The sequence below is a fragment of the Triturus cristatus genome, chromosome 9 (genome assembly GCF_964204655.1).
Source record: "Triturus cristatus chromosome 9, aTriCri1.1, whole genome shotgun sequence".
NCBI classification, from domain to species: domain Eukaryota; kingdom Metazoa; phylum Chordata; class Amphibia; order Caudata; family Salamandridae; genus Triturus; species Triturus cristatus.
The window spans coordinates 673,953,179-673,968,451 of record NC_140592.1 but is presented as its reverse complement, the minus strand read 5'-3'; the positions used below and the strand labels follow the sequence as shown (position 1 = coordinate 673,968,451).

Sequence of the window (15,273 nt, the reverse complement as noted above, 5' to 3'; positions counted from 1 at the left end):
AGCATCAGGGTGGACCAGCTCACTACGGAGACATTCGTGAAACCGTGGTTGCGCCAGTGCTTAATATGAGCCGGTGGGCACTAGATCTCATTTTTGCGGACCCAGCTTAATTTTCAGCATCGGACTATGACCTAGGGAAAGAGAAAGAAAAACGGGAGAGGGAGAAAAGAGGAGGAGAAGCAAGATAGGGACGCAGTGGTAAAGATAGAGCGCAGGGGTTGAAAGAACCTGCGAGGTAAAGAGACAGGAGAGTAGGTGGTGGCCTGAGGTCGTGCTAGAAAATAAGTGCAGGTATACCAGAGTACCTATTTCCCACTAAATGTATTGCACCAATGCTGAGAAGTACTGATACTCCCCCTTTCAATTTAAGAAGTCCAAGTTATTCAGTACCTGACAGTACCTGTTCACTTTAGGAACTGTCTTGTGGTGGAGTCAAGATTAGGCAGCCTCTGTGTTCGACAGTCCCGGCTTTTAGCTGCGGGGCCCTGGTAGTGACGGTGGCCACTCCCAAGGCTGTGGAGGAGTTACAGGGCGATCCAGGGTCTGCACATACCAAGGGGTACATCATGCAGCAGCACCGTGGGGTGCTAAGCCAGGATACCCAGGGATGTTTTAGCGTTGTCCCCTGGAAGAACGACGGCGCCCCGTTAGCCGACAGGCGGTTGTGGGTCTGAGCAACCGGGGGCTGCCATGTATGCTCCGACCACCCCTCACGGGGGGGGGCGTGTGAAGCAAGTGGACTGGGGGTCCACGGATGGGAGGGGTGGCCCCTCCCAATATCTGGTATACAACATTTGGCGTTACCATGGTGACTTTAGGCTTATCAGACGGGCAGGCGGCATAGGGGCTGGCCTGCCCTGGGATCGCCCGTAAGATAACCCACCATGTTTGCATATTGGTTATGCTAATAAACCTGCAGCAATATTTCTCCACTTACAATACAGTGTTGTGTGGTTTATTTATGTACTTATGTGTTTTGTGACAACTGTTGCCGATATTGGCACTATTAGCTGCACAAACCGTGGGCCCTGTAGTGTCCTGCGGCCCCTGTACTCTTTATATCTCTACATGAAGCTACGTACCAGTTGCAGCGGCTGGTCCGATGGAGCAGGAGGGTGAGCATGCTGAAGACCACCAGCGCCAGCAGGATTTTCTTGTGCGACATCTTGAGGCCTCGTTGCACGCAGGGCAGGGCGTGGGCCACGGCCACAACCAGGCTGGCCATCCCTAGCCCGGTACTCGCCAGTCGGTCAGCTCACTCGCCATAGAGGCCGCGCGGGGGCGTCGGCCAGGGCAGCAGGCGCGTGGAGGCGTCCTTCATCGCAGGGGCATCGAGGCGTCCTTCATCTCAGGGGCATCGAGGCGTCGAGAGAGGAGACCTGCGAGGAGACAAGAGGAGCTCAGCTGAGTGGGCCTTGGTAAGAAGCATGAGGAGCAGGGGAAGGGGAGAGAGGGGGAGCGGCGGATGTGGAAAAGCACGACAGAGAAGAGCAGATGAGGCATGAGCGCTCCCATGGCTCCCCTCGATCGGGACTTTTTTGCTGCAGGGTGAAGCGTTCTGAACTTTAATGCCTTCTGCCTGACTGCCGTCCCTGGAGAGGGCGGGGGTGCCCAAGAGCATCTTGTGAGTCGCGGTAAGGAGCCGGGAGGCCGCTGCTGCTGGAAGAGCCAAAGCGGAGAATAGGAGAAGGGTTAATTATCACTGGCGGGAGAAACAAAAGAGGTAAGCTCTCAGGAGGGCGCGTGTGGGCGGGGAGAGAATGGAAGAGGGTTGTCGAGGATGTGAGTGAGATGAAAGGAGGGTTTCGTCGGGAAGCGGGTGTGTGAGAGGGAGAAGAACCACAGAAGAGAGAAGGAAGAGAGCTATGGAGAGAACGGGAGAGAAGAAAGAAAGATACGACGTCACTGACGGCTGGTGAGGGGGAGAAGGCCAGCTCGAGAAGCAAGAGTGCAACACAGACAGCGAAAAGACAAAGCTATAGAAAGGGAGAACAAGAAGGAGTGAGCATGATGCAAGGAGATGAAAGAGAGAGATGCAGCGATAGAGAGAGATGGAGGGAGGGACACACCCAGGGGGTAGAGAGCGGATAACACAGAGAACCAGAGACCTAGAGAGGAGTGACAGCTATAATGTAGAAAACATAGAGAAAGGGAGGGGCAAGGAAAAAGGAGAGATACAAAAGAGGGGGAATTTGAGGTAGAAAGAGAAAGAAGAGAGATAGAGGCGAGGCTAAGATAGTTACAAGAGAGACACGGATAATGTGTGACCAAGCAGTGAAAGATGCAAGGTAAACGCTAGACACTTAAAAAAGAAAAGCTAGAGAAAGGAAGTGAAAGATAAAGGGAGAGTAAAAGAGGCAAGGTATCGAAAGGACAGGATATGAGCGGAGAGGCGCAATGTACAGAGAGAAAGAGGGTCAGGAGACAAAGGGAAGTGGGAGGTGAGAAAGATGGGCAGGCCACTGTCATCTAGTGATTTGTTTTTTGGGGGGAGGGGGCAAGACATATGTTGGAGGGCCCAATTCGGAGACAAATGTAATTTTATTATGCATTTACCGCTGGTTCAAGCCCACATCTCCCAAACTATATGAAATATATGTTTTTTGTTTTTTTATTTATACATTTTTTATTTAAGTTCTTGTATCATAGTTACAAAATAGCAATAACATAAATTGGCAACCACATAATAATGGTACAAAAATAAAGAAAATCATTTGCGGAATACAAAAATAAACCATTACTCAAAATAAAAACTCCAAATTTTGTTGAACTTCCTTATCCCACCAATTCGCTGTGGATATCGCAATTGACTCTTTCTAACATTCCTGATTTTTTGAAGCCAAGTATTAAACAAAGGAACTTGGATTGACTTCCAGTTCTGGAGCACCAGGGACCTTGCCACTGCCATTGCGATAAATAATAGTTTAACCATCTGTTCCGTCAAACCGAGATCAGAATCATATCCATGCAGTACTAATTTAACATTATAAGTAATCTGGATCCCACAATATTTTTGCAAATATTCGAAGATCTCATTCCAAAAAGGCACAATTTTAACACAGTGAGCTACAATATGAGACCAATTAGCAGGAGTATATTGCTGACATCTAAAACAGGGGGCACTGGTATTAACGTACATTTTGGCAATGGCAGCGGGAGTACGATACAGGAGCCATTTACTGAAGAATAGCATTCTTCTCCAATTAGATCCCCGAAGAACACTAAAATTCAGCTTATTTATAGTTTTCCAAGTGTTAATAGTAAGTACGTGATTCTCCTGTTCTTGCCATTTTTTAATGATTTTCTGGCTCAGATCTACCTCAATATGTTGAGCTAGGCAGCGTTTCCATGCCCCTGGCTTCCTCATCCGAGAAGTCAAAAACAAATCGTCCCATAACTGACTAAAGGATCCAGTAATTCTTGGCTCTACTTGTTCCAACATTTTAAAGATCGAAACGTAAGAGCCTAATAACAAAAAAATCCCTGAAATTAAATGCTGCATCTCTCCCGGTGACAGCCATGCCCCTTCCCTTAAAAAATCTGAAAGAGTATAAAACCCAAGACGTGCCCATTGTAGTGCAATATCCACTCCAATTTTCATTCCCAGAAAAATGAGAGCATTCCTTAAGGGAATTCTGATATCAAACTGCGAGAGAGAGTATCTTTTAAGAAAAACGTCACAACGCTTAAAGATCCAAAGCATCGTCTTGTATCCAGTAAGTTTCGGTGATTTGGGAATATGCAACGGACATGGAGTCTGGGCCTCATGACAAATTCGATCAAAAAAAAAATTTATGAAGACATTAGGACTCTGTATTCCAGATTTAAACCGCTCTAAATATTGGGCAAAATATGCGCTATAATAGTCTCTAATATTAGGTACGGATAAACCTCCCAATTCAGTTTCGACATAAAGGGTCCCCATTGCTATCCTGGGACTTTTTTTTGCCCATATAAACCCTGAAAATAATGATTCTACTTTTGAAAAAAAAACACTGGGCAAAAAGCAAGGAATAGCAGAAAATAAAAAATTAAAAAGCGGGAGAATAGACATTTTTATAAGTGCCACCCGCCCCAGGATGGAAAATGGGAACGAATCCCATCTGATAAACAGAGATTGAACCTTAAGTAAAAGAGGATCAAAATTCAGCATAGCTAAATCGGAAACCAAAGTGAAAAACATAACCCCCAAATACCTCTTCGGTCTTAAATTAATGCAGCCAAGTAAATCACTATGGAGATCCACCTCCTCCCCACCACAGACTAATATTTCCGTTTTTTTAAAATTAATTCGATAACCACCCAAAGCTTCAAATTCTTCAAAAAGCAGGTGAGCAGCAGTTTGAGATTGGATATCCGTCTTAATCAATAACATGATATCATCAGCGTATAGTTTGATTCTTGCCATGGAAGGGATCGGCGGAGAAATATTCACCGATTCACGAATCGCTATAGCTAACGGTTCAATAAAAAAAGCAAAAAGAATAGGGGACAAGGGGCAGCCCTGCCTGGTGCCCCGTTGAACCAATACTGTACCCACCATAACTGAATTAATAATTATATTGGCTTTGGCACCCGTGTACAAATTCTGAATTAAACTAATAATTTGTGGAGGAATTCCAAAGTGCTTTAAAATAACAAATAAAGTTGTCCATACCACCAAATCAAAGGCTTTTTCCGCATCTAATAATAAAATTAAAGCAGAGATTTTTTTTGTCTGAAAATAATCTAAAGCCTCAGTGAGAAAATGTGTATTAGTAGCTAATTGATAGAGAGAGATGGAGGGAGGGACATACCCAGGGGGTAAAGAGCGGATAACACAGAGAAGCAGAGACCTAGAGAGGAGTGACAGCTATAATGTAGAAAACATAGAGAAAGAGAGGGACAAGGAAAAAGGAGAGATACAAAAGAGGGGGAATTTGAGGTAGAAAGAGAAAGAAGAGAGATAGAGGCGAGGCTAAGATAGTTACAAGAGAGATGCGGACAATGTGTGACCAAGCAGTGAAAGATGCAAGGTAAACGCTAGACACTTAAAAAAGAAAAGCTAGAGAAAGGAAGTGAAAGATAAAGGGAGAGTAAAAGAGGCAAGGTATCGAAAGGACAGGATATGAGCGGAGAGGCGCAATGTACAGAGAGAAAGAGGGTCAGGAGACAAAGGGAAGTGGGAGGTGAGAAAGATGGGCAGGCCACTGTCATCTAGTGATTTGGTTTTTGGGGGGAGGGGGCAAGACATATGTTGGAGGGCCCAATTCGGAGACAAATGTAATTTTATTATGCATTTACCGCTGGTTCAAGCCCAGATCTCCCAAACTATATGAAATATATGTTAAACTTTCAAAAAATCTGTCACACAAAAATATTTTAAATATGTCTTTCCCGGGACCACAAAAATCCTTAAGTTGATGCAGGCAAAGAGAGAGAGAGTGGCTTCGAAAGTGAAATAGACATAGTAGTCAGAGGTCAAATAGCACGCTCCTTTTTGGGGGCCCTTGAAAGAGGAGGGCCCATGGCAGTTGCCTACTTTGCCCATGCCTTAAAATGTCTCTGGGACAGGCAGACTTAAGAATAGTGCCAAGAGGGATCCAGGGGAAGAGACAGAAAGGCTAAAAAAAGAAGTGGGAAGGAGACGTGGATGCCTCACGCACCATCTGGAGGGACCGTGTGCAGTGGCGCATGGATGCAATGGAAATGGCTCTGTGAGCCTCTTTGGCCCTGTATAATTTCAGATAGACTGTGGCAGAATGTGAGAAAATGTGGGTAATTGTGAGGAAATGCCTATTTTTTTAATGATCTCCCCCAATGTTTGCCTAATTCTGATGGTTTTTGACTCTGAAAGTGCTGTGGGCTCTGCTAGCCAGGCTGAGGTCCAGTGCTTCTATCCCCAAAAGGTACATATTGAATTGATGTAACAAACAATTGGCATAACATAACTTACAACTTACTTGTAAGCTCCTAGTGTGTGGTACTGGATATAAGTTAACCATCAATCCTGGACTGTGGAACTCACTGTGGCATCACACCAAGATGATGACAAAAAAAAACCTGACTCCCAGACTGCCAATGCTGCCTGGCAGGGCAGTTAAACTGCCAACTCATTTAAACCTATGGCAAAGCACAAACCTTCCCCAGTATTATCTATGTCAGCCCTGAGCGAGACCTGTGATCCCCAACAGGTAGGATAAACGGTATTGCAAGAGGGGATCTGTTTTTTAACATATCCCAGCAGTAGAAACACCCCATGTCATTTTTACTGTAGCAAGGAAGGTCGTAGCCCCAATGTATAACGTGGGAGTTTCCCCACAGGGCTAACTTTGCAATGGAACTACTAAAGCTGGTGCTATTTGGTATCAATGAAATTGTTATATTAAACCTGACTTTATTCTGAAGTCAGATTTGAAGTAAATATATTACCAATGTCACTTTTAGAAAGTAGCTTTTGATTGCCCCAGTCTGCCGGCAGCCTGGCCGGTATTCACCTGCTGTCCCCAAGCTGCAATGCCCACTTGACAAGGTGCTTATGACCCTGCCAGCGGGAAGACAAAGAGCTGCCAAGGACGGAGGTGTCACCTTCTCCCTGGCAGGCTGCCATGGGACGAGTCAAGCCAGGGAGCGCAGGCTTAAAGAAGCCATCACCTGTGTTGAGCACATTCTTCTCACACCTGTCCTTGTTTTTCCCCATACATTTTGGTGCAGAGCAAGAGATCTTCCTTCCCTTAGAATACTACATTGTGGGATGCCCAGTTTCCATAGTTCACAGGGAGTTGTCACCAGGTAGGTGGGGCACCCCTGAGGAATGCCCCCTTGTCTTGTATCATAGTTTAGGTTAAGTAGGGCCTCTCTGACCCCTAGAACTCAGATCTGCTAGACCAACACTGCAAGGAGCTGAGCCTGTGACCACCGGACGGCTCAAGAGACAGGTGGCACCAAGGACTGCGCCTGCTGCACCTGCCTGATCACAAAGAGATACTACGACCTGCTGAGGATGAGGAGCGGGATCCAAAGAGCAGGATCTCCTCCAAAGCATAAGGACTCAGAGGTTCTCCCGAAGGCTAGTGGCACTAGCTCCCTGTTTGATTCCCAGAACTACAAAGGGTTCAAAGAAACAACTTGCTACTGACTATCGGGCCTGCCGAGGGATTTGCCCCTTTGGCGTCTGCTGGTGCATTCTGGGATATATAGTCCTGACCCCCGAAGAGTATCAGTGACCCTGTACCGGTGGCACAGCCCCAGGAGTAGCCACAGTGGTTTTCAACCTCTGTTCAAGAACACTAGTATTATCAGCCCCATTAGACCAGTGGGCACTGGTCTGTCGCTGGACCCTGTCAAATTCATCGTGGGAGGCCAAGTCCCAACACCAAGGGTCACCCCTGACCCTCGTAGACGCAAGAGGTGGGCACTGGAGGACTCCCTTCTGCATCTTTCCAGGACCAATCACCAGCTTCACTGTGATGGGATCTACCGCAGTATCAGGACCACTCTGGTTCCGAAAATCCAAAAAGGATACATGACTTGGTCCTGAAACAACACCACTTTGCAGGTAACTGTTTTTGGCTACCAGGTTGGTATCCCCTGACTGGTGCTCAGCCCAACTTTCTGCCAAATAGTGCCTGTTAAGGTGCCTAAAAGATAATATACACTATTGTGATTATAAATTGGGGGCCATCTCTTTATTGTGTTGAGTTTCTGTTCTTGTCATATTTGGTGTTGTTAAATGCTGTTACACTTGTTCCTCTAAGTAGGTCTGGCTGCTCGAGTGCCACGGCTACCTAGGACTGGGCAGGGTCACATACCAAACCTAACTGGACCTGTCAAGGGTGGAGTGTGATTGTTAGATGGTCAGGCCTCACAACCACACTGTATAAGAGCCCACTTTGCTACAGTAATGTTTACATTATATTTTATATAGTGTTGTTTACCACAGGGACAATAGATGGCTTTCACTCTATCTACTATGTACTAGAAGGTGGGCAAGCCAGAAAAGTTGTCGTATGAGTTGAGCCTGGTGTCCAGCTTAGCTCTTAGAGCAGATGTGAGTCAAGAAAAATAAGAATTAAATAGTACCCAGAAAAAAATGGTGAAATCACAGAAATGATAAGCTTTGTGCAAAACAGTTCTACAAATATGCCAAGACCACTTAAAAAGGAAAACACATGTAAAAAAGAAAAAACAGGCTGGGGTTTTCTACCCCCTACTCATAATACTGAAGGTGAAACTACAACTCCCAGAATGCAAAGTGCTGTTAATAGAAAGGACTAGTTGAAGGCGTCACGTGAAGACTTCACACGTGACACAGTTTACTTGGCTGCTGTGACTCATTGAGCATTAACCTTTCCTTTCAGGCCTGGGTCTGCCCTTTTAAAAGGCCACAATTCACTGATTTTATTCTTTTTTTTTGTTTGAGTTTATTAAGACCAACATGAAAAACAAAGGGAACAGCAATACAATGAATTATAATAAATCCTATTTAACATAAAGATTGTAGGAAAAACAAGAATATATGAAAATTATAACTATTACGCTGTGTGTAAGAGAAATATAAACAATATAACCAATAAAAGGGGAGGGGCCACCGATTTTATTCTTGATACATTCTCAGTTCGTTCAGGTTTGAGTGCAGCAAGCAAACAGTTAATGGTTTGCAGGTCACTCTGCAATCTGCCTTATGCTCCAGGTGTCTTATCCCATTGCCAGCTGTGGTGATTGCCTAGGAGGATTCCAGCTGTGCAGACCTACCTCCAAGCTACCTACAGAATCAGAGTAAAACAGGGCTCCCAGCGCCCCGCTGAGCCCAGCACGCGGTAAACCCCTGATTCTTTCAGTGTCCACCAGACCCATTTAAGGTGCTAAGACAGTAATATGATCATATGTGTTTATGTGAGGCACAGTTGCCTGGTAATGTTAATTATGAAGGTACAAAGCAAGCTATAGAATGGAGCATGGTAATGATCTGCTTTATTACAGGCAGCATAGAAGTTTGAGGCAGCTTGTTATCAGTTACTTAAATGTGAAAGACATTAACGTTTTATATGCCAATTTCTGGGGCCTATTTACAAGAGGCTATCGCCACCAGAACGTCACTTTTAGCGCCGTTCTGGTGGCGATATGCACTGCTCCATATTTACAAAGCAGCATTAAGTCACTTAACGTGGCTTACTGCCGCCTTGTTAATAAGGCCCCTTTTCACGCTTTCTTAGAGTGAAAGGGGCGTGCAATGGGTGTTGCAGTGGCCATTTTGCCGCAACGCCGATTGCTTTTTGATGCTGCCCCATATTTACAAGGATGTGTAAATATGAGGCAGAGCCAAAGACTAAGGCAAGGTAAAACCTGGTCTTAGGATGGCGATATGAGGAGGAATCATTAAGTTCCCCTCATATTTTGCTGTTTCTATGTGTGCTGCATTCTGCAGCACACATATAAACTGCAAATTGCCTTTCAAGGTTATTTATGTGCAGGAAGGTGTCCCTTCCTGCACATAACCTATCGCCCCTGCAGCGAGTCACTCTTGCAACATGGAGCAAGGGTGCCTTCACCGGCGTTAGGCAGTTCTGTATGCGCCAGCGCTAGAGTAAATGCAGGGGTGCACCATTTTTTTGTAAACACTGAACATCCCTGCGTTAAAAAAACTTCAGAGCGTGGCATTATCAATTTTGGCGTAACACAGCGCTCTGACATTTTATTGTAAATATCCCCTTATAAATTACCCTTTGATCCTTTGCACGGGTCTTTTTTGGAAGTTATTTATTTGGTTAAACTGATGCAATGTGTTATTTGGAGCAGAATCAAACCAAAGCCTCTTTGAATTGTAGGAGGTGTCCCTCAGACAGCACCTTAAGTGATCAAGGTCCTTGTTGCGTAGATTACAGTAACTGGCTTAGATATTCTTCCCACACCCAAGGCCTGATTCCTTGAAGTGCCACACATCCTATTCAATGTGAGTAACTTTCATCCTGCGTGCACATTTCTAGCCTTGTAGCCTCCTGCTGAGGGTTTTAATGGTTGTTAAAGGCCCTGTGGGGTTTGAGTCTTTAACAAGGGAGAGGGATTTTAACAACATCCTAATCTTTGACAAGGTTTAACCTTTTGCCATTTAGTATGTGTACTGGACAATTATGCCTCCTTCCAGAAGGTGTACGTTTTTTCAACCCAAATTACTTTTGTACCAATGATAGTAGCTAAGGATTAGCATAAAAAAAGAACATGTGTGGTTGCATGGGAACGTCCATGTACCACCCAAAGTACATCCTGTTGAAACAAAGTAGAGCAAAGTGCTACTTCCTATTACTTTAGGGCTACTTTCTTTTTTGGCTTATTAGTTTCACAGTTTTCGAACAACACAATTCATTAACATAAAAAAAATTGAGAGTCATTCCAAAAATATACAAAATACCCACATAGTCTTACTGAAGACCATGCTAAATTTCCTGACTGAAGGTCCAAAATAAGTGCTCAATTACGATTGAGAGAAAAAAAGAAGCTGCACCTGGCATTACTATATAAAGTGCTGGGAAAAGTGCATTGATCTTAATTCATCTTTCTTACATACATTCCATACATTTTCCAAGCATATTCCATTTCACTGCATTCAGGTAACCCTTATAGGGGTCCTACTACATTCCCTTCAATGGGGGAGACCAGAATAGATACTCAGTGTCGAACAAGGTAGAAATAGAAGAAATATTGCTTTATACAGTGCTAAAGAGAGATAGTGCAGCTGTGCATTGTTCTTAGTTCTCTCTTCTTTTCAACATTAATAAAATCTACTAGTTCATTTCACTCAATTGCTTTCCATATAACCGAAGAAGCCTTTCCAAACTTGTCAAAACATCTTTCCCTCCCCATCTTTTTAGCATATAAGTACTCTTTGTTACGAACAGTGAGCAAACTATTGAGCCATATTTTAAATATTGGTGGGTCCCTTCAGTTCTAATGGTTAGTTATCACTGAAAGAGCTAGCAAAATTGCTATAAACCACCAACTTTGCGTATTTCTAGTCTTTATACCCAGGTCTCTGGAGCTTCCTAAGAGTATTGTCTTAGAGTCCCGTACACATGAAGCTCCTAAAACCTCCTGTACACATGTTAAAACCTTCCCCAAAATCCCCTTAGCTTCTGGCAACTTCAGATTATATGCTTCCACGTGCCTGTCTGTTTACATCTAGGATCACTAGCTGGGATATTTGCATTCCAGTCATGTAGTTTCTTAGGGGTATAACATACTAACCACAATGACTACATCTGTACCCATTTAAAATGTGTACCCCTCAACATCAAGGTGTTAAAAATGATATTTCTGACCAGCCCCCTCAGCCACATTCACTCGAAATACCCTTCATCCGCTTTTTTTGAGCAATGCTAAGCATTTTATCAGCATTTTTGTGGCAAATACAGAGCCATCTCACTCATTGCCCAACTACTTTGTAATATGTGTAGGATTATATATTACCATTACTCTTTGCCTTGATTTCTCGGTCTGAAACATGAAGAGTTTCTTGAGTACGCTTTGCATTTGTTCACAAAATATGAATTTATTTTTACTTAACCAGTCTCCTATACTTTCCAGGTCAACTTTCCCCCCGTCTTGCTGTTTGTTTTAGTTCTGTGAGCCATATAAGTTTGAGGGGGATCACTGCATGAATCCGCAAGATACTAAGGTATTTCCAAGGCTGTTTTTGCTTCTGCTTAAATAGGGCAACTGTCATGCATGTAACCAGCGTAGGATTTCTCTCATAGGAGTTTGAGAAAATATCCCAACATTTTTTTCCTCTAGACATTATCCACAAATAATGCCTTAGATATGTTATGGATCCTGGTTTGCATAACTGAGAATGCAGCTAAGTAGTTCACTTTCCAATCTGGGAGTTCCATTCCTCACCCGAAGATTTAACTTTTGTAGATGTAATCAAAGATTGGTCATATTCCAACTATACACTGCGTACTCAAAAGCAACTGTAGAAAATCTGAGAGACACTGGAGAAAAAACAATACTGAAGCCGAGAAAATGTTATATGCACAATCTCTGAGCACTTATTAAAAAAATGATCCTGGACAAGAAAAGGAGTTACTTCTCAGAGAAAATCAGGCAGGCAGGCAACTCTAGTAAAATACTCTTTGCGACCCTAAAGGAATTAGTAAAACTACCGGTAGCACTAATAGATGACTGAAATGTGGTATTCTGTAACCAACTTGCATGGTCTTTTAAGGACAAAGTGGAGTCCATTTTTGACTTCCTCACAGACAAGGGTACCGACCTCCCAGTGGACACCCCCACTACATCTCCTTTGCTCTCTGTCCATGGTTTGGATTCCTTTGTCTCACCAAATGCAGAACAGATCTCGCATATAGTTAGATTTACAAAATCCGGAGCACCATCAGATCCATGCCCCCCTAAAATATTTCAACTGGCATTCGATAGTATTAGCGAGCAACTCAGCTTACTCTTCAAAGAGATTATCAGTTCTGGCATTTTCCCAGATGCCTGGCAAACGGTCTCAATCCTTCCTCTACTAAAAAAACCCAATCTGGATCCCAGCGACCACAACAACTATAGACCTATCGCGAGGATTCCTTTTCCGGCTAAGGTCCTGGAGAAAATTCTAGGCTCCCAACTCACCGCCTTTGTGTCCTTGGAAGATCTGCAGGATTCTTCAGAATATGGTTTCCGACAAGGGCATAAAACGGAGACCACCTTGGTTATGGCAACAGAGGAGCTTTGGACTACATTGGACACAGGTGCAAGGGCTGCCCTGATCCTATTGGATCTATCGGCGGCTTTTGACACCGTGAACCATGATATTCTTATCAGAAGGCTCCAAAAGGTGGGAGTTAAGAACTCTGTTCTAAATCTGATTGAATCTTATTTAAACAATAGGTTGCAATATGTTCAGATTGGTGACTCCTGTTCAGAACAGTTCACACTTCCATGTGGGGTGCCGTAGGGCTCCTCACTGAGTCCTACCTTTTTCAATTTATATGTGACCCCTTTAGCTGACATCATCAGGCAGCTTGGCTTTTCACTGGTTTCCTACGCGGACCACACCAAGATAGTGGTGTCCATCTCAAGTAACCTGGAGGGAACCGCAGTTCGTTTTAACCAATGTATGTCCTGCGTAGACCAGTGGATGAGTGCAAACTGCCTAAAGCTAAATGGAAGCAAAACAGAGGTTCTCCTGTTGGGATCCGACACCTCCTTTTGGCACAGAACTGGTGGCCTCTGGATATGGGAACTCTTCCAACTCCAGTGCACAAGGTTAAGAGTCTGGGCATCATCTTTGATGACAGACTAACTTTCCAACATCAGATCAACAAGGTTGCCTCTCAGGTTTATTTAACACTGAAGTCAATACGGAAAGTGAGAGCCTTTATCCCTCGAGACGCAGAAAAAACCCTGGTGACGAGTTTAGCCATGGCCAGACTGGACTACGGAAATGCCCTTTATTTGGGCCTTCAAAAACAGCACATGCTCAAATTTCAGCGGGTGCAAAACGCTGCAGCCAGAATGTTGCTGAATATTCCCAAGTTCCAGTCCGTTTCCCAAGGCTTAAAAAGACTCCACTGGCTCCCGGTAAAAAAGGAGGACAGAATTTAAATCCCTAGCATACAAAGCTATGCATGGAAAGGGACCTGCGTTCCTGAAACAGCACCTCTCATGGTATCATACATGCAGAATGCTACGCTCAGCTCAGAGCAAACTCCTCCAGACTCCCAAATTTAAGGAAGTTCTCTGGGGAGGAAGCAGCTTTATTCTGAACACAGTAAAACTGTGGAACACGCTTCCTTTAGCTATCAAAAATTGCCCAACACTACTTTCCTTTGGAAAATCACTGAAAACTTGGCTATTCTCAAGCTAATTCCTACCTCTTCCTTTATAATTCTGGCAGGCTCCTCCGTTGCAGCGCCTAGAGGCCCTTGGGCATTCGAGAGCTATATAAATCTCACAATCAAGTCAAATCAATCAAATATAAAGTCAGAGATTCTCATGTTGAGTTTGGAAAAAATGTGTTGGTTAGGGAAACTGGAACTGTCCTAATTAAGAAATTTAGTAAGGGCAAAATATGCATTTTAACCATTGGAACCCTGTCAACAATCGCGATTGGGAGCTTCTGTCACCTGTCCAATTTATCCCTGATCTACCTAAAAAGGCAAAATAATTTAGCTTATATAAATCATCAGGAACACTAGTGACTCTAAATTCCAGATACCTAATAGAATTTCTGCTATACTCCTTCTGAAGAACTTTTGGCAAGTCCGTCACGTCATTATTAAAACGCAGCATCTCTGTCTTGGTGGTGTTAATTGTATATTCTTCCAGAGTCGACAAATTTCCAAAAAGTTTGAAAAGTTTCTTAATAGCTACAGAGAATGGATGAATTTAAAGAATTAGATTGTCGGCATTCAGTTTAAGTCAAGAGGAGTCTGGTTCCTGGGATTGAAAATCCTCCTCAAGGCATATGCAAGGGGTTCAATAAAGGTTGCAAACAATAAAGCGACTATGGGCACCCTTGTCTAGTGCCTGAGAAATATTTACCACATTTTTCCCATTTAATTCCAATTGAGCTCTGGAGCTCTGATATATTTGAGCACTCATCATACTAACTGGCACAGGAATTTAATTGTTTCAAAACTTTTAAATGCAAACTTCCAATTGACAAAATCAAATGATTTTGCAGCCTCCGTAAACAACACTACTGCAGAAATCTGGTTAGCCATGTAATAATTACCGGCTTCAATAAAAAAGTGTGTGTTAGAGTATAGTTGGCCTGAAGGTACAAACCCATTCAGATCTGCTGCTACTAGATCAGTTATTACCTCCAATATTCTCTTAACTAGTATCTTCATAAAGATTTTGTAATCTGGAATAAGCAAGGTGATGTGGCGGTAAGAGTGCACCTGGTCCAGGTTCTCCTTTTTGGGAAAGAATTTTAGTATCCCTCTTTTAAATGAAAGACGTCGGACCCCTCCTTTAGGAATATAACTAAACAACCCTGTTAGAGGATTCCTCCGGTTTTTTATCATTAATGAGTACCATTTGGAGGGATAGCCGTCCTCCTTGGTAGCCTTACATCTTAGAAGTTGTCTTACTTCCTTCATCACCTCTTCTACTTCTACAGGGCAAATAAACTAACCTGCTGCTTCCGTTGCCAATGAGGGAATTTGAACCTGGTTAAAAAAATTGCAAATATCTTCATCCGAGAGGTCAAGACCTTCCTTGTAAATTCTACAAAAGTATGCACTAAAAGTAGACTCTACTTCCTCTGTGTCCCTCTCTAATTTCCCT

General features: G+C 43.6%; 1 protein-coding gene across 1 annotated transcript in view; it reads right to left on the bottom strand.

Moving 5' to 3' along the window:
* The window catches only part of GAL3ST3 (galactose-3-O-sulfotransferase 3), a 192,231-nt gene that overhangs the window by 22,196 nt on the left and 154,762 nt on the right, over window positions 1-15,273 (bottom strand). The window contains exon 2 of the mRNA XM_085625741.1: window positions 1,083-1,379. Within this exon, the coding sequence (XP_085481867.1) occupies window positions 1,083-1,225 (143 nt within the window). The 5' untranslated portion in view covers window positions 1,226-1,379. The remainder of the gene's footprint in view (window positions 1-1,082; window positions 1,380-15,273) is intronic.